At 44.2% G+C, this 20,176-nt stretch overlaps 1 protein-coding gene across 1 annotated transcript in view; it reads right to left on the bottom strand.

The window, feature by feature from the left end:
• Positions 1-20,176, bottom strand: part of LOC126100976 (lysosome membrane protein 2-like) — a 348,747-nt gene that overhangs the window by 184,308 nt on the left and 144,263 nt on the right. Inside the window, exon 3 of the mRNA XM_049911640.1 lies at positions 5,830-5,921. Coding sequence (XP_049767597.1) covers positions 5,830-5,921 — 92 coding nt within the window. The remainder of the gene's footprint in view (positions 1-5,829; positions 5,922-20,176) is intronic.

Below are 20,176 nucleotides of genomic sequence, written 5' to 3'. Positions count from 1 at the left end.
AAGTGTGCAGCAACACATTAACATAAACACGGCATTTCCGCTCTAGGTGTAGACACTTACTGCACTTCAATATTATCTCACTGGTCTCATTTTCTGTCTTCCCTCACGGATACGCTGAGAATGCTCTCTTTCCGGTATTGTTGTTAAAAAGCTCATCAAGCCTTTCTCCAAATTTCTTGCTAAATTTTCTGTCAGACCGTACCACTCAATAATTGTATCTTCAAAAACTGCCGAGTGGGTGTGGCTTAGCACAGATGTTTTCAAGCAGCAGCGTTCGCGGGATGGTCGTTCAGGGGAGACTGTTGCTAGCGCACTGTTCATCTGGGCGATCAATTGCTCGAGAGTGGGACTTCTATTCGCCTGCATCTATCTCCGCGGCTATCGATCACCCCTGTTATCTATGGCCCTTAGTGCACTGCAGTTGCCTAGGCGCCCGTTTTGGGTAACACCATTTCGCAGCTCACGATAGACTTCAATATTTACAAACTTATACGCTTCTGAAATGGTTCTTCACTAGGCCCGAAAGAAAATGACGTCCGGCTGGACATCAGAGAGATCGCTTCATTTCCGCGTTACGACAATGACTGGACTGTATTCGCATCCCCCCCTTAGATGTTTCATAACCCATCCCCTGCTAGTGCTGACACCTGTCATCCTTGAGTAGCTATTGCACGTTGACGTCTAACCCAAGTTACGGTCACATTAATGTGACTTGACGGTTTGAATTTAGTATGATCAGATAATTCCTAAACGTTTTCTGAAATACACTCCTGGAAATTGAAATAAGAACACCGTGAATTCATTGTCCCACGAAGGGGAAACTTTATTGACACATTCCTGGGGTCAGATACATCACATGATCACACTGACAGAACCACAGGCACATAGACACAGGCAACAGAGCATGCACAATGTCGGCACTAGTACAGTGTATATCCACCTTTCGCAGCAATGCAGGCTGCTATTCTCCCATGGAGACGATCGTAGAGATGCTGAATGTAGTCCTGTGGAACGGCTTGCCATGCCATTTCCACCTGGCGCCTCAGTTGGACCAGCGTTCGTGCTGGACGTGCAGACCGCGTGAGACGACGCTTCATCCAGTCCCAAACATGCTCAATGGGGGACAGATCCGGAGATCTTGCTGGCCAGGGTAGTTGACTTACACCTTCTAGACCACGTTGGGTGTCACGGGATACATGCGGACGTGCATTGTCCTGTTGGAACAGCAAGTTCCCTTGCCGGTCTAGGAATGGTAGAACGATGGGTTCGATGACGGTTTGGATGTACCGTGCACTATTCAGTGTCCCCTCGACGATCACCAGTGGTGTACGGCCAGTGAAGGAGATCGCTCCCCACACCATGATGCCGGGTGTTGGCCCTGTGTGCCTCGGTCGTATGCAGTCCTGATTGTGGCGCTCACCTGCACGGCGCCAAACACGCATACGACCATCATTGGCACCAAGGCAGAAGCGACTCTCATCGCTGAAGACGACACGTCTCCATTCGTCCCTCCATTCACGCCTGTCGCGACACCACTGGAGGCGGGCTGCACGATGTTGGGGCGTGAGCGGAAGACGGCCTAACGGTGTGCGGGACCGTAGCCCAGCTTCATGGAGACGGTTGCGAATGGTCCTCGCCGATACCCCAGGAGCAACAGTGTCCCTAATTTGCTGGGAAGTGGCGGTGCGGTCCCCTACGGCACTGCGTAGGATTCTACGGTTTTGGCGTGCATCCGTGCGTCGCTGCGGTCCGGTCCCAGGTCGACGGGCACGTGCACCTTCCGCCGACCACTGGCGACAACATCGATGTACTGTGGAGACGTCACGCCCCACGTGTTGAGCAATTCGGCGGTACGTCCACCCGGCCTCCCGCATGCCCACTATACGCGTCGCTCAAAGTCCGTCAACTGCACATACGGTTCACGTCCACGCTGTCGCGGCATGCTACCAGTGTTAAAGACTGCGATGGAGCTCCGTATGCCACGGCAAACTGGCTGACACTGACGGCGGCGGTGCACAAATGCTGCGCAGCTAGCGCCATTCGACGGCCAACAACGCGGTTCCTGGTGTGTCCGCTGTACCGTGCGTGTGATCATTGCTTGTACAGCCCTCTCGCAGTGTCCGGAGCAAGTATGGTGGGTCTGACACACCGGTGTCAATGTGTTTTTTCCTTTCCATGAGTGTGTATGTTTAAATTCGTCACTAGTTCTTTCTTTTTTTAAAATGGATATCCTTAGTTGATGTCCATCAGACCTTTCTTTTCATAACCAACATTTTATATCAAATTTCTCTTGTGTCTTTGTGACATCTCAAGCCACTTCATTCTCTTACCTTCGCTGATGGCAACTGAACCTTGCCATTTTCTGTCTTTCTCGAAATATTTCTGCACTGAGTTCAATAATTATCGTGTTTGAGCAAAGCTGTCTGAAGCACCCGTCTGTGGACCACACTTTCCTGCACACTTTCATTGCTAGTCCAGTCATAAAACCATTTTAATTTCAGTACATCTGACAACTTTCGCTGCTGGTTCAAAACATCTTTAGTCGAACAGCCGTTTTGTAGCTCTATATTCGTCTGGGGATGTGTTCAGCAGCTGAACATGGAGAATGGGTCTTATCAGGTTAGCACTGTTGCGTGTATTAATTTCGCAGTCATTCGAAGGGGGTTACTGGACAGGAGTCCGCGTGATTAGCCGCGTGATAACGTGCTTGCCTCCCATGCAGCGGGCCCGAGTTCGATTCCCGGCCGAGTTGGAGTTTTTCTCCGCTCGTGGACTGGGTGTTGTGTTATCTAAATCTACATCTACATACATACTCCGCAATGCACCATACGGTGCGTGGCGGAGGGTACCTCGTACCACAACTGGCATCATCTCTCCCTGTTCCACTCCCAAACAGAAAGAGGGAAAAATGACTTCCTATATGCCTCTGTACGAGCCCTAATCTCTCTTATCTTTGTGGTCTTTCTGCGAAATATAAGTTGGCGGCAGTAAAATTGTACTGCAGTCAGCCTCAAATGCTGGTTCTCTAAATTTCCTCGGTAGCTATTCACGAAAAGAACGCCTCCTTTCCTCTTGAGACTCCCACCAGAGTTCCTGAAGCATTTCCGTATCACTCGCGTGATGATCAAACCTACCAGTAACAAATCTAGCAGCCCGTCTCTGAATTGCTTCTATGTCCTCCCTCAATCCGACCTGATAGGGATCCCAAACGCTCGAGCAGTACTCAAGAATATGTCTATTAATATTTTATAAGCGGTCTCCTTTACAGATGAACCACATCTTCCCAAAATTCTACCAATGAACCGAAGACGACTATCCGCCTTCCCCACAACTGCCATTACAAGCTTGTCCCACTTCATATCACTCTGGAATGTTACGCCCAAATGTTTAATCGATGTTACTGTGTCAAGCACTACACTACTAATGGAGTAATCAAACATTACGGGATTCTGTTCCCTATTCATTTGTATTTACATTTATCGATATTTAGAGTTAGCTGCCATTCTTTACACCAATCAAAAATCCTTTCCAAGTCATCTTGTATTCTGCTACAGTCACTCAACGACGACACCTTTCCGTACACCACAGCATCATCAGCGTGCGTTTCGCACATTGCTATCCACCCTATCCAAAAGATCATTTATATTGATAGAAAACAACAGCGGACCTACCACACTTCCCTGGGACACTCCAGATGATACCCTCACCTCCGATGAACACTCACCATCGAGGACAACGTACTGGGTTCTGTTACTTAAGTAGTCTTCGAGCCACTCACATATTTGGGAGCGATTCCCATATGCTCGTACCTTAGTTAGGAGTCTGCAGTGGGGCACCGAGTCAAACGCTTTCCGAAAGTCAAGGAATATGGCATCCGTCTGATACCCTTCATCCATGGTTCGCAAGATGATATGTGAAAAGAGGGCGAGTTGCGTTTCGCAGGAGCGATGCTTTCTAAAGCCGTGCTGATGCATGGACAACAACTCTCTCTCTCTCTCTCTCTCTCTCTCTCTCTCTCTCTCTCTCTCTCTCTGAAATTCATTATATTCGAATATATTCGAACTGAAAATGTGTTAGAGAATCCTGCAACGAACCTATGTTAAGGATATTGGTCTGTAATTTTGAGGATCCGTCCTTCTACCCTTCTTATATACAGGCGTCACCTGCGCTTTTTTCCAGTCGCTCGGGGCTTTACGTTGGGTAACAGATTCGCGATAAATGCAAGCTAAGTAAGGAGCCAATGCAGTGGAGTACTTTCTGTAAAACAGAATTGGAATCCCATCAGGACCTGGCGATTTATTTATTTTCAACCCATTCAGCTACTTGACAACCCCAGGGATGTCTGTCACTATGTCCTCCATACGGGAATCTGTACGATACTCAAACGGCGGTATGTTTGTACGATCCTCCTGCATGAAAGATTTCTCAAATGCTAAATTTAAAATTTCAGCTTTCGTTTTGCTGTCTTCCGTTGCCAGGCCAGACTGATAAGATAGTGACTGGATGGAAGCCTTCGACCCGCTTACCGATTTTACGTAAGACCAGAATTTCCTTGGGTTTTCAGCAAGATCTTTTGCTGAGGTATGACTGTGGTAGTGGTTGAATGCTTCGAGCATCGCTCTTTTTACATCAGCACGAATCTCTACTAACTTTTGCCTGTCCTCATTCTCCCGATCTTTCTTGTACCGCAAATGCAACTGTCTTTGCTTTCTGAGCATTCTCCGCTGTTAAACCACGGTGGGTCTTTCCCGTCCGTAACCCACTTTTTCGGAACATACTTGTCCAATGCGTGATTTGCAATGCGTTTAAAATTTGACCGTAATTCTTCCACGTCCATCGTACCGGAAGTAAATGAAGTCGATTCATTTACTAAGTGGGGTGCTAACAACTGCTTATCTGCTCTTTCTCGTAAGAATACCGTCCTAGCCTTCTTGACCGACTTTTTAACTTTCGTAACCATAGTCATAATGACAACATCATGATCACTAATCCCCATAACCGGCACGCAAGTCGCCCATTGTGGCGTCGACTGAAGTAAGTCTTACACTCGGCGGCCGAACTTCCCCGAATGGGACCTCCCGGCATAGAATGCCAAACGATCATCTCCTGTATCATACTGAACAGGAGGTTCACCCGGACGAAAATAGAGCCACAGTAGGGCTGTGCATCAAAGATGATTTAAGCGAACGCTTTAATTATTAATATAATTATATTGCATTATGTTTTGTATTTTACATTTTACGTTATACATTACACATTATATACTTTACATTAAATATTATATGTGTTATAATATAGTAACTAATAATAGCTGATGCTTCACCATTCGATGCGGAATTAATTCATGTCAAAGCACGACCGAGTATGTTACCTGATTGTCATGAAGCGACAACACCACTATTGTACTACCTTTGCTCCCAGGTGTGTTAACAGTTTATTCGCAGTCGATTTAGACGTCTTTTACGGCTTCATCATGAGGCATTTATGCACCGATACCGAAATAGTGTACTACAGAAAACGTATCTTGTCGCTGTACGACATCAGAGGATGCTATGAAACTTACTGAGAATGTAGCCTCTTTACATGGTGGTTTCATATTTCCCCTTCCTTGACTTTGAAAAATACCAAGTTCGTTTATTAGCTTCCTTCAGTCCAACTCAATAATGCGAGCCAGCGTTCAAATTTTGTATTATTCTGACACCACAAAAGAAGCACCGTTTGTAGTGTTGAGTGCCTGAGGCTCCAGTTGTCCAAGAAAGATCGTATTTGAAGAATGTACCGTTACTTACCCTATAATCTAAGCATTCCAGAAACAAAACTCATACTTACGTCATTAACAGTGTCTCCAAGGATGTCAGTGGTCCACATGATGTAAGCGCCCAGTGAGCTCACGATCAAAAGCACCAGGACGAGTATTACACCTGTGGACACGAATCACTGTCAGTTCACTGCAGCGACGTTTCGAAGATACAGGAAAAGTTTCTTTCTAAGACAACCACTACAGTTTAACACATGAATTGTAATAATTATACCATAACTAAGTTTCTGCTATCGGTGTAGAGAACGACATCCAGAGCGTGTCTGAATGCCGGATGTAAGCGTGTTGGCCTGGCCACTATAACCAATTACGGTAAGAGACCTCACATCCCTTTGTTAATGCAGAAGAACGGCACTGGCGACAGATACAGTTTGAAAGAAGAACGACTTTGCGATTGATTGGGATCATAGTTGTAACAAATAGAAGTTACATTAAAATGACCAATACCAAATGAGCTTAGTATCTACAAATGTCAAGTTGCTGTAAGTATCTCCACTAAAACTGAACTTTATGTTAACTACTAAATGAATAGCTAGAAAGTCGCCAAAGGAGAGAGCATCCTGATTAACCAGACAAGTTTCCTCCGATACAGGAAGCAAGTCTATTCACACTTATGGCCATTCCCAAGGCTGGGCGCAGTGAGAGTAACGACGGATTTATGATGCAGCCTGACAATGATTTTGCATTTCTAACCTAATGTCTCTGACATCGTCGTGCTTACTGAACGACAGCATAGGTCTGATGTAAAACATGTAAGTAACTGGAGTTTGTGTTTGAAATAGGAGACTGGTTCTGGATGGTATAGGAGTGTTCCAAAGTATGAGTAACAATATCTTACGAAAAATCAATAATCTCGTATCTTTAATTTTTGTATATCGTGTTTGCACTGCTCAAACTTCACGCAAAGTTTGTTTTCTAGCAGAAACTTAGATAGCTAAAATTATGTTTCGTTCTATGATCAACTGATTAAGCTTATTCCAGATAGTTCTCAGTTTTGGTTGCTTGAGAGTTAAGGACTAAACAGTGAAGTGGGTGGATGGATGTGAATTTGTTGGGTGCGAAACAGTAGGGTCAGCAAGTCCTAGCTAATGCTCGTCGTATTGTTACACGAATAGTTATTGCTAAAATGAAAACCAGAACCCATGTAACTTTAGCCACAATCATTAAAAAATATCACACCCATTCTCAGCACATCTATTCATACCTTAATAGTATATTACTGTAACAGTTGGTCGCGCATCTAACAGTATGAACCAGCCACACAAAAACACAATACCTCTGTCAAATTAAAGTGGACAGTAGTCCTGACGCAACACAGAATGTCATCAGTTTTCTTTGAATTGTCTTATCATCTGAAAAGGAAGATAAGTCTCTGTGAAATACTTCCGGTGTCAGTATGCTGTTCGTTGCTTATCGAAGTGTGTTTATTTCTTTTGTGAGGTGGCTGTTGGAGTGAAGGGTTAAGGAACTTCAAGTTTTCCATACGAAACGTAGTGACTATTGAGAAAAATAGCCGTGTGCTGCTGATGAATAGTTGTATCGAAGTCAGCACTAGCAGCGCTGGACTGACATCAATAAACGGTCTAATGAATATCAAGAAATTGTAAGGAAGATGTGAATGATGTGGTGCAGATGACGCTGAGGTTGCTGTAGCTATAGCCTATCGTTCAGCGTTTGTCTGAAATAATTTTATATAACGTCAGATTCTACAGGCTTCTAAAAGCCTATCATATCTAGAAATTTGAAGATGTGCTGCCTTACAGATGCCCCAACCTAATTTGAAGTGACTTCTGGATGTGGGGATATCTGAAATATTTTGTGTCTCAGGGATGTGTCCGGACTCCCTGACGTGAAGGATGGCTATGACGACTCCTCACTGATTACACCGAAGATACTGATACCAACTACCTAACATGCCGCTTTACGGATACAGCCTGTTGCTGAGTCTGAAGACCATATTGATCGCATGTTGTAATTTGTAACAATGTCCTAATAGACCACTGTTACTGTGTGTGTTTGGTCGTTCCTCTTCTTTTCCTATAACTCACATCACATTCTGACTGATTTTACCTGTTGGCAGAAAGTGCAAGCATTTTCTCAGCGTACTTTGTGAGCGCACCGGTTAGCGAAGATGCCTCCGAGGTTCGAGCGTCCTGCGATGTATGCAGCCCGCATTGGATCACGTTAAACGACGTCAGCTCAATTACAGCCATCCCGTACGTATGGAGTTAGTGGCATCAGTCTGAAATCTGATACAATCGTGATAGTGTGTAATAGGAGTAAAATCGAAAATCGAGACATTCAAAGAGATGTTGGATATTAGAGAGAAGAACTAATTTCTAGAGAGAAGTATTTGGGTCGGGCTGGTCTGCAGGCTACACGTTTGATTGACCTCACTTATCACTATATTTAACACTCTCTCTCTCTCTCTCTCTCTCTCTCTCTCTCTCTCTCTCTCTCTCTCTCTCTCTCTCTCTGCAGCGAGAAGAACATTCCCGACATCTGGTGCCCGCAATCAGACGCAGCAGTAAGACAGTACAGTGGCGTAAATAATTCCTTTTTACCATGTAAGGATGAGACCCGCAATGGCAAAACTGAAAAGGTTAAATACGGAATGAACACCAATAAGACAGACTACAATGAAACAAGGTGAGAGACTGTCAGAGTGGAAGTGAGTGAGCTGAGTCGAGCGTCCCGTGGCTCATCAGGCAACGGGGAGTGTTCTACAAACGATCCAACCCTAGTCCGTGACAGAACCTTAAAGTGCAGGGCAGAGGTTACCCTGCGCCACTACTGATCATTGTCTTTCCTGTTTCACTCACGAACAGAGCGAGGAGGGGGAAAAAAGGACTATCCATATGCATTTGCATGTGCCCTTATTGGTTGTATCTTCGTGGTCCTTACGCGAAATGGACTTTGGCCGCAGTGGAATCATTCTACAATCGCCCTCAAATGCCTGGTCTCTTAATTTTTCTCAATAGGGTTCCTCGAAAAGCAGTCGCCTTTCCCCCAGGGACTCCCATTTGAGTTCTAGAAAAATCTTCGCCGTCTTACGTGTTTTCCGAACTTACCGGCAACAAATCTAGCAGCCCGCCTTTGAATTGCTTCGATGTCTTCCTTTAATCCGAGCTGGTGTGGATTCGAAACACTAGCAGAATTCAAGAATAGGTCCCACTAACGTCCTGTATGCAGTCTCCTGTAAAGATGAACCAAACTTCCCTCTAAGTCTCGCAATAAACCAAAGCCGACCATTCGCCTTCTCTACTATAATCTTTACATGTTCATTCCATTTCATACCACTTTGTGAAGTTACTCCTCGTGATTAATGAAGTTATATTTTCAAGCACCACACTAATAATACTTTATTCTAACATTCCGAGTATTTTTTCATCAGCATTAACTTACTGCCACTCACAGCAGCAGCAGCAGCAGCAGCAGCAGCAGCATCAACAAATTTGTCTAAGTCACCTTGTATGTACGATCATCAGCAATCAGCTGTAGTTTGCTGCTCATCCTGCCTGCCACATTTTTATATAGAGAAGAACAGCGGTCCTATCACATTTCACTGGGGGCCCTTTTGATGATACCCAACATATTGGGCTGTTAGCTAAGAGGTCTTACAGCCACTCACACGTGTGGGAACCTATTCCAGTCGTACCTTGGTTGCTAGTCGGCAGTGGGGCATCGAGTGAAAAGCTTTTCGGAAATCTACGGATATGGAATCTACCTGTTCGCTCTTCGTCCAGAACTCGCAAGATATTATACGAGCAAAATAAATTTAGCACGCGTGATACTTTCTAAACCAATGCTGATTCGTAGACAGAAGCTTTTCCCTCTCATGGGAATTTACCATATTCGAGCTGAGAATATGTTCAAGAAATAGGGAGCAAACCGATGTTAAGGATATTTAATTTTGCGGGTCCCTTATTTTACCATTCTTATGCACAAGCGCCACTTCTTCCTAGTCAGTTGTGACTTTGAGCGATAAATGTGACCTAAGTAAGGGGCCAATGACACAGAGCATGTTTTTAAAAAAAACTGAATTGGGATTTTATCCTGACCTGGCGACTAATTTGTTTTTAACTCTTTCAGCTGTTTATCTACGTCAAGTATGCCTGCTTATTAGTATGTCCTCCATACGGATGCGTGTGCGATTGTAAAACAAAGGTATGTTTGTATGACACTCCCACGTGAACTACTACTAAAATGCTGAATTTAAAAGTTTGGCTTTTGTTTTGCTATCTTGGTGAGGTATTTCAGCGGTGAAAATTTAACTATTGTATTGCTCATATTACAGATTCTTCGTTGTAATGGTTGGGGGCGGGAATAAGCACAAACAGAGAAATAAACGTGAGCCGTTCAATAAACCTATACACTCTTTTATGTAACTGTTACTATACTACATCTCCATCTACATTTATACTCCGCAAGCCAGCCAACAGTGTGCTCCCTGCCGCCGTTGGATAAGCAGCTGCAGCAGCAAGTCGTATACTCCTAGCTCACTCATTTGTTACATAGTTTAATTCTTAATTTCTTTGCGTGTTTTTGGTACTTGCATTGTTTAATTCATAAATTTCGGGCGTATTATAGTATTTGAGAGTTGTAGCATCGCGTTTTAGTACTCGAATAGTGTTAAATCGCGTAGTCTCCTTCTGCTGCCGAGCAGTGTGTCAGCAGTGCACAAGTGGCAGCATTACTGCATTTACTAGGCAATCTTGTATTTTAATAACCGTTTCAATTTTGTTTCGTTTTGTTTGCGCTCTCTGTAGATTAGTTCAGACGTTCTTTGCACAACAGTTTTTAGCATGGATAGGGACTGCAACTGCTGTGTTCGGATGCAGGCTGAGTTGGCATCCCTTCGCTCCCAGCTTCGGGCAGTGTTGGCTTCGGTCACACAGCTTGAGGCTGTTGCCAATGGGCATCACTGTGGGGGTCCGGATGGGGGTTTGTCGGGGACGGCCAGCTCGTCCCACGCATCCCCCGATCGGACTACGACTGTGGTTGCCCGGGATACTGCCCGCATTGAGGCTGATCCCTCACCTGTGGTAGAGTGGGAGGTCGTCTCAAGGTGTGGCAGGGGGCGAAAGACATCCCGGAGGGCTGAACGGAAGGCCTCTCCAGTTTGTCTGACGAACCGGTTTCAGGCTCTGTCTCAGGCTGATACTGATCTTCGGCCTGACATGGCTGCTTGTCCTGTTCCAGAGGTTGCCCCTCAGTCTGCAAGATCCGGGCAGTCGCAGAGGGTGGGCTTACTGGTAGTTGGGAGCTCCAACGTCAGGCGCATAATGGGGCCCCTTAGGGATATGGCAGCAAGGGAGGGGAAGAAAACCAAAGTGCACTCCGTGTGCATACCGAGGGGAGTCATTCCAGATGTGGAAAGGGTCCTTCCGGATGCCATGAAGGGTACAGTGTGCACCCATCTGCAGGTGGTCGCTCATGTTGGCACCAATGATGTGTGTCGCTATGGATCGGAGGAAATCCTCTCTGGCTTCCGGCGGCTATCTGATTTGGTGAAGACTGCCAGTCTCGCTAGCGGGATGAAAGCAGAGCTCACCATCTGCAGCATCGTCGACAGGACTGACTGCGGACCTTTGGTACAGAGCCGAGTGGAGGGTCTGAATCAGAGGCTGAGACGGTTCTGCGACCATGTGGGCTGCAGATTCCTCGACTTGCGCCATAGGGTGGTGGGGTTTCGGGTTCCGCTGGATAGGTCAGGAGTCCACTACACGCAACAAGCGGCTACACGGGTAGCAGGGGTTGTGTGGCGTGGGCTGGGCGGTTTTTTAGGTTAGATGGCCTCGGGCAAGTGCAGAAAGGGCAACAGCCTCAACGGGTGCGGGGCAAAGTCAGGACATGCGGGGACCAAGCAGCAATCGGTATTGTTAATGTAAACTGTCTAAGCTGCGTTGGTAAAGTACCGGAACTTCAAGCGCTGATAGAAAGCACCGAAGCTGAAATCGTTATAGGTACAGAAAGCTGGCTGAAGCCAGAGATAAATTCTGCCGACATTTTTACAAAGGCACAGACGGTGTTTAGAAAGGATGGATTGCATGCAACCGGTGGTGGAGTGTTCGTCGCTGTTAGTAGTAGTTTATCCTGTAGTGAAGTAGAAGTGGATAGTTCCTGTGAATTATTATGGGTGGAGGTTACACTCAACAACCGAGCTAGGTTAATAATTGGCTCCTTTTACCGACCCCCCGACTCAGCAGCATTAGTGGCAGAACAACTGAGAGAAAATTTGGAATACACTTCACATAAATTTTCTCAGCATGTTATGGTCTTAGGTGGAGATTTCAATTTACCAGATATAGACTGGGACACTCAGATGTTTAGGACGGGTGGTAGGGACAGAGCATCGAGTGACATTATACTGAGTGCACTATCCGAAAATTACCTCGAGCAATTAAACAGAGAACCGACTCGTGGAGATAACATCTTGGACCTACTGATAACAAACAGACCCGAACTTTTCGACTCTGTAAGCGCAGAACAGGAAATCAGTGATCATAAGGCCGTTGCAGCATCCCTGAATATGGAAGTTAATAGGAATATAAAAAAAGGGAGGAAGGTTTATCTGTTTAGCAAGAGTAATAGAAGGCAGATTTTAGACTACCTAACAGATCAAAACGAAAATTTCTGTTCCGACACTGACAATGTTGAGTGTTTATGGAAAAAGTTCAAGGCAATCGTAAAATGCGTTTTAGACAGGTACGTGCCGAGTAAAACTGTGAGGGACGGGAAAACCCACCGTGGTACAACAACCAAGTTAGGAAACTACTGCGAAAGCAAAGAGAGCTTCACTCCAAGTTTAAACGCAGCCAAAACCTCTCAGACAAACAGAAGCTAAACGATGTCAAAGTTAGCGTAAGGAGGGCTATGCGTGAAGCGTTCAGTGAATTCGAAAGTAAAATACTAGGTACCGACTTGACAGAAAATCCTAGGAAGTTCTGGTCTTACGTTAAATCAGTAAGTGGCTCGAAACATCATGTCCAGACACTCCGGGATGATGATGGCATTGAAACAGAGGATGACAAGCGTAAAGCTGAAATACTAAACACCTTTTTCCAAAGCTGTTTCACCGAGGAAGACCGCACTGCAGTTCCTTCTCTAAATCCTCGCACCAACGAAAAAATGGCTGACATCGAAATAAGTGTCCAAGGAATAGAAAAGCAACTGGAATCACTCAACAGAGGGAAGTCCACTGGACCTGACGGGATACCAACTCGATTCTACACAGAGTACGCGAAAGAACTTGCCCCCCTTCTAACAGCTGTGTATCGCAAGTCTCTAGAGGAACAGAAGGTTCCAAATGATTGGAAAAGAGCACAGGTAGTCCCAGTCTTCAAGAAGGGTCGTCGAGCAGATGCGCAAAACTATAGACCTATATCTCTGACGTCGATCTGTTGTAGAATTTTAGAACATGTCTTTTGCTCGAGTATCATGTCGTTTTTGGAAACTCAGAATCTACTATGTAGGAATCAACATGGATTCCGGAAACAGCGATCGTGTGAAACCCAACTCGCTTTATTTGTTCATGAGACCCAGAAAATATTAGATACAGGCTCCCAGGTAGATGATATTTTTCTTGACTTCCGGAAGGCGTTCGATACAGTTCCGCACTGTCGCCTGATAAACAAAGTAAGAGCCTACGGAATATCAGACCAGCTGTGTGGCCGGATTGAAGAGTTTTTAGCAAACAGAACACAGCATGTTGTTATCAACGGAGAGACGTCTACAGACGTTAAAGTAACCTCTGGCGTGCCACAGGTGAGTGTTATGGGACCATTGCTTTTCACAATATATATAAATGACCTAGTAGATAGTGTTGGAAGTTCCATGCGGCTTTTCGCGGATGATGCTGTAGTATACAGAGAAGTTGCAGCATTAGAAAATTGTAGCGAACTGCAGGAAGATCTGCAGCGGATAGGCACTTGGTGCAGGGAGTGGCAACTGACCCTTAATATAGACAAATGTAATGTATTGCGAATACATAGAAAGAAGGATCCTTTATTGTATGATTATATGATAGCGGAACAAACACTGGTAGCAGTTACTTCTGTAAAATATCTGGGAGTATGCGTGCGGAACAATTTGAAGTGGAATGATCATATAAAATTGTTGGTAAGGCGGGTACCAGGTTGAGATTCATTGGGAGAGTCCTTAGAAAATGTAGTCCATCAACAAAGGAGGTGGCTTACAAAACACTCGTTCGACCTATACTTGAGTATTGCTCATCAGTGTGGGATCCGTACCAGATCGGGTTGACGGAGGAGATAGAGAAGATCCAAAGAAGAGCGGCTCGTTTCGTAACATTATTATTTGGTAACCGTGATAGCGTTACTCGTAACGCAGCATAACTGTCTCCCCAGACGACACGTAACATGTACTATAACTATGCACATTCTTGTTTCAAATTGGTCTTAGCGCTGAATGAGGCATGTAATTAATCTTCTGAAGACCTTCTTTCGTTGGTGGCCTACAGACCTACATGAAAAAACAGTGTTTGGGTTAAATTGTTAGGTCTTTCCTACGCTATACCGTTTTCTATTCCTGGTTTCGACGCAAGTTCAATTTTATCGTCTCAGCAGCGCTGTATGCTTCATGTTAGATTTAATGATGGTACTGAATTGTTTGTAAACATCACACTGGAAGACGATTGTCTTCTACACCTGCTTAAGGTAAACCATAGCTCTTTACAGTGCATTATGTTAAAGATATATTACATGAAAGTAAAATACTAAACAATGGTATTCTCCGGCCCTATCCACGTTGATGAGCCGAAACATTGTGACCACTGCTCACCGCGAGGTTGAGTGCCTCCTGGTGGTGGTGTTGTGGGCTTGTGACGCATAAAGGAAAGAATGTAAGAGAGAGAGAGAGAGAGAGAGAGAGAGAGAGAGAGAGAGAGAGAGAGAGATTATAGCGGAGACAGGGGCCAAAAATGCAGAAATCCACTGATGTAAGGAGTAGTGCAGCTCCACGTCAAACGAACCCTACGTATTAATGTCTTGACCCAACGACATCGTCATTTGTGATTGCAGTGGGCACACCATCACTGAGGTTTCATCGCACCTGAATAGAAACGTGTCGCTTGTCGAATGAATCGGGTTTCTTGGTACGCCAGATCAATGGTTGGTTCCATACACGGTGTCATCCGTTCGAATGGCTGCACGAAACATGCATTGCTCCACAGATGCAGGCCGCTGAGGGCAGAATTATGTTATGGATTATATCGAGTTGGGTTTCCATGGGATCTGTGGAAGCAAACGAAGGCATCTTGACAGCTGTTAACTAAGCTAACATTATTGCGGACTACGTGCATCGCTTCATGCTTTCTCTCTCCTGCGGCGATGACATCTTCCAGCAGGATAACTGCCTGTGTTTTCAAGGTCAAAATCGTGCTACAGTGGTTTGAAGGGCATTATAGTGAACTGACATTGACGACTTGGCCCTTAAATCTGCCAGATCTGTACACACACTATCACCTGTCGGGCGCCAGTTTCATGCCCATCACACACCATCCCGTAATTTGATGCAATTGTTTGACCTGTGCGTAGACATCTGGTGCCACACACATTTATTTATTATTTATTAATTTATTTACACGTCAAGATCCATAGGACCAAATTGAGGAGCAAATTGAGGTTAAAATGTCCAAGGCCATGGAACGTGTCAGTACATGAAATTACAACATAAAAGTAATAACAGATAAATGTTTGTAAACCTAGAAAAAGTCAGTCCATGAGTTTAAGTAAACGCAATCGACAATACATTAGGAATCAGCTTAATTTTTCAAAAAACTCTTGACAGAATAGAAGGAGTGACCCGTGAGGAAAGTCTTCAGTTTCGATTTGAAAGCGCATGGATTACTGCTAAGATTTTTGAATTGGAATGGTAGCTTATTGAAAATGGATGCAGCAGTATACTGCACAATACTGCACACCTTTCTGCACAAGAGTTAAGTAAGTCCGATCCAAATGCAGGTTTGGTTTATGCCGCGTATTAATCGAGTGAAAGCTGCTTATTCTTGGGAATAAGATAATATTGTTAACAAGAACTGACAGTAAGGAATACATACCCAGACTCGTGGACAGGGATCGACAACAGGTTCGTGAACTTACACCACTTACTGCCCGAACCGCCCCGTTTTTGAGCCAAAAATATCCCTTCAGAATTCGAAGAGTTACCCTAAAATATAATACCATACGACATAAGCGAATGAAAATAAAGAAAGTAGACTAATTTTCGTGTCGAACGATCACGTGCTTGTGGAATCCTGTCAAGGACTTTTAAAATCCATACCACGCTGAATCGCTGCTATATTGTGTTTGCATAGTGGACCAACACGCTATTAAAGAGGCAGTCACACATCTTGTCTCATTGGTGTATTCTCATTGTAATTCCGAAGAAACAGATTAACAGTCTTGTTTATTCGACGGCTACGAAGTTAGTTTCAGACTGCAAACACGATAGTACCATTTAATGTCAAAACGGTTTCTCCACACAATCAGTGCAGTTGCACAAGAGTATCCATTATTCAGTACCAGGAGACTGCTACGGTAATCGAGCAGACAACAGAGCTTCGAGCAGCTTCAACGCCTCTGTCAGAGTGCGGATATCGCCAATTTAACGAGTTAGGATTATTGTGCCGAGGAATGTTATATTTCAATTCTAAAAATTTGGAAGGAAAGAAAGAAAGATCGGGTTTTTACGTACCGACACTGAGTAGGACGTGAATCTTTTCTTCTTGAAACAGTATCCGTGATTCATTTGGTTTCTTGTGACAAATATTTCGCAGTTTCAGATGCCAAAAAAGAACTTATCTGTACATGTTTGGTAAGGTGTGTTACACACACACACACACCACACACACACACACACACACACACACACACACACACACACACACACACACACACACACACACACCGCTTTTTCTTTACTTATAACCGACCGTATTACTAACTATGTACAGTCCCTATTTTTATGTGAACCATACTAATTCTGCGGTCGAACATTCATCCGATTATGTTCATTTTCACGTCATACAGTTCAACAACATTTATAGACTGGGTTGAGCTTTTGATCTGTAGAGCAACTCAGCGAACATTTTGCCTCGCTGTACAGCAATTAACTTTGAAACCACTATGTTCAGTGTAGCCCACGTGTCTTCCTTCAACAACTGCTCGGTAATCACACTAAGAATGAGTTATCACTTCCCCATCCCTATTTCTATAGTCAGTGGTAAAGCGAATATCAATGTGTGAGCTGGATTGGATTTTACTTATCAGTTGATTTCACAGTACTAAGTTATGAGGCAAAACATTGACACCTGTTCTCTGCAGGATTTAGGTACAGGATTGATGTCACACCGTTCGTTCATATTTATTGTACAAAAAAATGGTTCAAATGAATCTGAGCACTATGGGACTTAACATCTATGGTCATCAGTCCCCTAGAACTTAGAACTCCTTAAACCTAGCTAACCTAAGGACATCACACAACACCCAGTCAGCACGAGGCTGTTTATTGCACATACTTAATCAGCTCAAAGAAGACGTACCTCTGACATTTCGACGTTTATTTTCAAAACTCAACAGACTGTTTCCAAATGCCGGGATTTCACGTCTCTTAACTTTTATCACTACATGCAGGTAATTTTACAAAAACTGTGCTTTCTAGAGGAATATGATCGCGAATGGACTTTTTATTTTGCGCAGAAAAGAGGGTGTTTGCTTGCTGGTTTGAAATAATTTATTTTTACTGACATCCCACCCAGTTAAATGGCTAAATCAATTTGACACTGGTAAGTAAAAACGGCGTTGACAACGTGATAAGAATGTAAAATAGAACTTAATACCGGCCTGTATGATGTTCTTTGACGTGGCCTTCTGTGCGGAGATTGTTAAACTTGCCAGAAACGTATCTCTTCCATGTACCAAATTATTGACTTCACAATGTCACTGGCATGGGGAATCACCCCTTTATTCACCAAATAAATGATTTACGAGTTTTGTAACTCTTCGTTTTCAACATCGATGCCTGATTTCAGCTGTGTGTGCTGTTTATGTGTCTGAAGCTCGCACTGCTTATGTTCTGCAGGCTAAAGCTGGGATTGTGTAACTGTACACAATTTATTATTTGAGAGATTTCACATGCAGGGTGGGGTAGGTACGGAGGGAGGGACAAGAAGGAAACTACCTTAAGCTGTATCTACATTCATACTCAGCAGACGACTGTATTGCAAGGCAGATGGTATTTGCCACTGTACAAGTGTTAAGGTTTCGTTGCTTTCCACTAACATAAGTACGGCTTTTTAAATGCCTCTGTGCCCTTGATAATTTGCGTAATTTTTTGTCAGTGTCTAGGAGCAGTAGGTAAGATGCTGTAGTCTATTAGTAGTATCTTCAACATTGTTTCTAGAGATTTGTAAACAGACCTTTTCAAGATGGAAGTTAACTATCTGCAAGGTTCTTTGAATTCAGATTTTCAGCATTTCCATCGCGGCTCTGCAATGTGTCTGACATACATGTGGCGATTCGTGCTGCCCTCCTTTGTGTATGTTGAACGTCACCTGTTACTCCTGCTTTGCTGTGACTGAGCCTTTGTGACGATTTTATTTAGATACAAATTGTTACGTCTAGTTAATCATAGGAGGTAAGTTAAAGGCTGCATGTATCATTAACATAAAGCTCGTTTAATACTAGGCACAGAGTTTAACAAGAATGGAAGAGGAAACTACTTTATGATTTTCGAAAAGAACGATATCTACTGGAACTCTTAGATGGGAACCATATGAAGTCTAAATGGGGATGACCAGTATTGTTTTTGAATCACGTTTACTCCTGAACATGAACCCATTGTAATAACTATCGTTTAACTTTCCTCTTCTTGAATTGCTACACCCTAGAAACCTCAGTGATTCACCACCACCACCACCACCACCACCACCACCACCACCACCACCACCACCACCACCACCACCACCCTGGTAAGCCAGAAAAAAGTCTCTTGCCCCACTGTTTATACCTGTGATCGCATTTGCATCGTATTCTGAGTGCAAAATACTTTTAGATCCATGCATACATTGATTAGGTATAAAATTTCTGCCAATATTGCCAGCCAGCACCTATCAGTTTTTTTATTTTTTTCCTCTCCTCAATTAACAGGCGGTCACGGATGGGAGAGTTCTGTGAAACGCGGTCGAGTCGGGCGAACGCACAGATTCACTCTGTGCGCATGCGCGCCGTGCGGGCGTAATTTTCGCGACCGCCGAGGCGGAAAGTTTGGTAAGGCGCGTCGCGGTGCGGCAACAGACGTCCTGCGGGCCGGATTATCGGCTTGTTTCCGGCCCATTAGTTCGGAAACAGTTACAGCGCCGCTAACTAGATTATTAAAACATCGGCCGCCGCTTTGACGGCGCACTGCCGACGGCTATACGAGACCACCGGCGTCGGAATTGGGGAGGGGGCGGCGGGACCGTATATCCCGCTCTTAAGAGGAGCGAAAATTTCCCGAGTGGTTTCGCGTCGAAAGACGGAGACGTGAAACAAAGCTTCCAGAGTACCAACATTTCCAAAATCCTGGTTAAGAGTTTGGAACGATTAAATGTGAACTAATCGCCGAAGTGTTCGTGCGGAAACAGTAAGGGAATAGTGTTCGCCAAATGTGATTACGATCCAGTCCGTAATTACCAGAACCGTGCAATGGCTGGTTTCATCAATCTCTCTTCGTTCAGATTCCTTCAACTAGCCATGTCTAATGGCTGTAGCCGCATCACAATTATATTCCCAATTTAATATTTTTAAAAAGTTATTTGTCTGATTTATATCTGAGAAATAATGGTCTTTACCGGTTTATGATGTTAGGCATCATCTTCAGACACAGATCTCTCTCGATCTCTCTCTCTTTCTCTCTCTCTCTCTCTCTCTCTCTCTCTCTCTCTCTCTCTCTCTCTCTCTCTCTCTCTCTCTCTCTCTCATCCGCTACAACAACTTCATAACTCTTCGAAAAATGCACGATTTTTGAGAAGATGCGACAAAAGTTTTGAAACTGATGTGAACTTTGGTAACAAATTGCTACAATTTGATCAAGTAACATCTGGTTATGACATGGACGCGAATTATGTATGGGCTGCAATTTATACTACGAAATTTCGCATAATTCTTCGGAATTATCCTCCAATAGATCTTAAAACCTCAGACTATATACTCTACCAGTTAAAGTGTACTTCAACACCATTGCATTTGAGGTATTAACCTGGAAACCATGTTTGAGTTTCAACACTGTCACAGCAAATGAGATTTTTCCTATTCTGTGCCAAACATCTCAAAGGTAGCGCTTTCATCCCACGTCCTC

This window comes from Schistocerca cancellata, chromosome 9 (genome assembly GCF_023864275.1).
Source record: "Schistocerca cancellata isolate TAMUIC-IGC-003103 chromosome 9, iqSchCanc2.1, whole genome shotgun sequence".
NCBI lineage: Eukaryota > Metazoa > Arthropoda > Insecta > Orthoptera > Acrididae > Schistocerca > Schistocerca cancellata.
The sequence above is the reverse complement of the archived record's forward strand: the minus strand, read 5'-3'. Positions and strand labels throughout refer to the sequence as shown.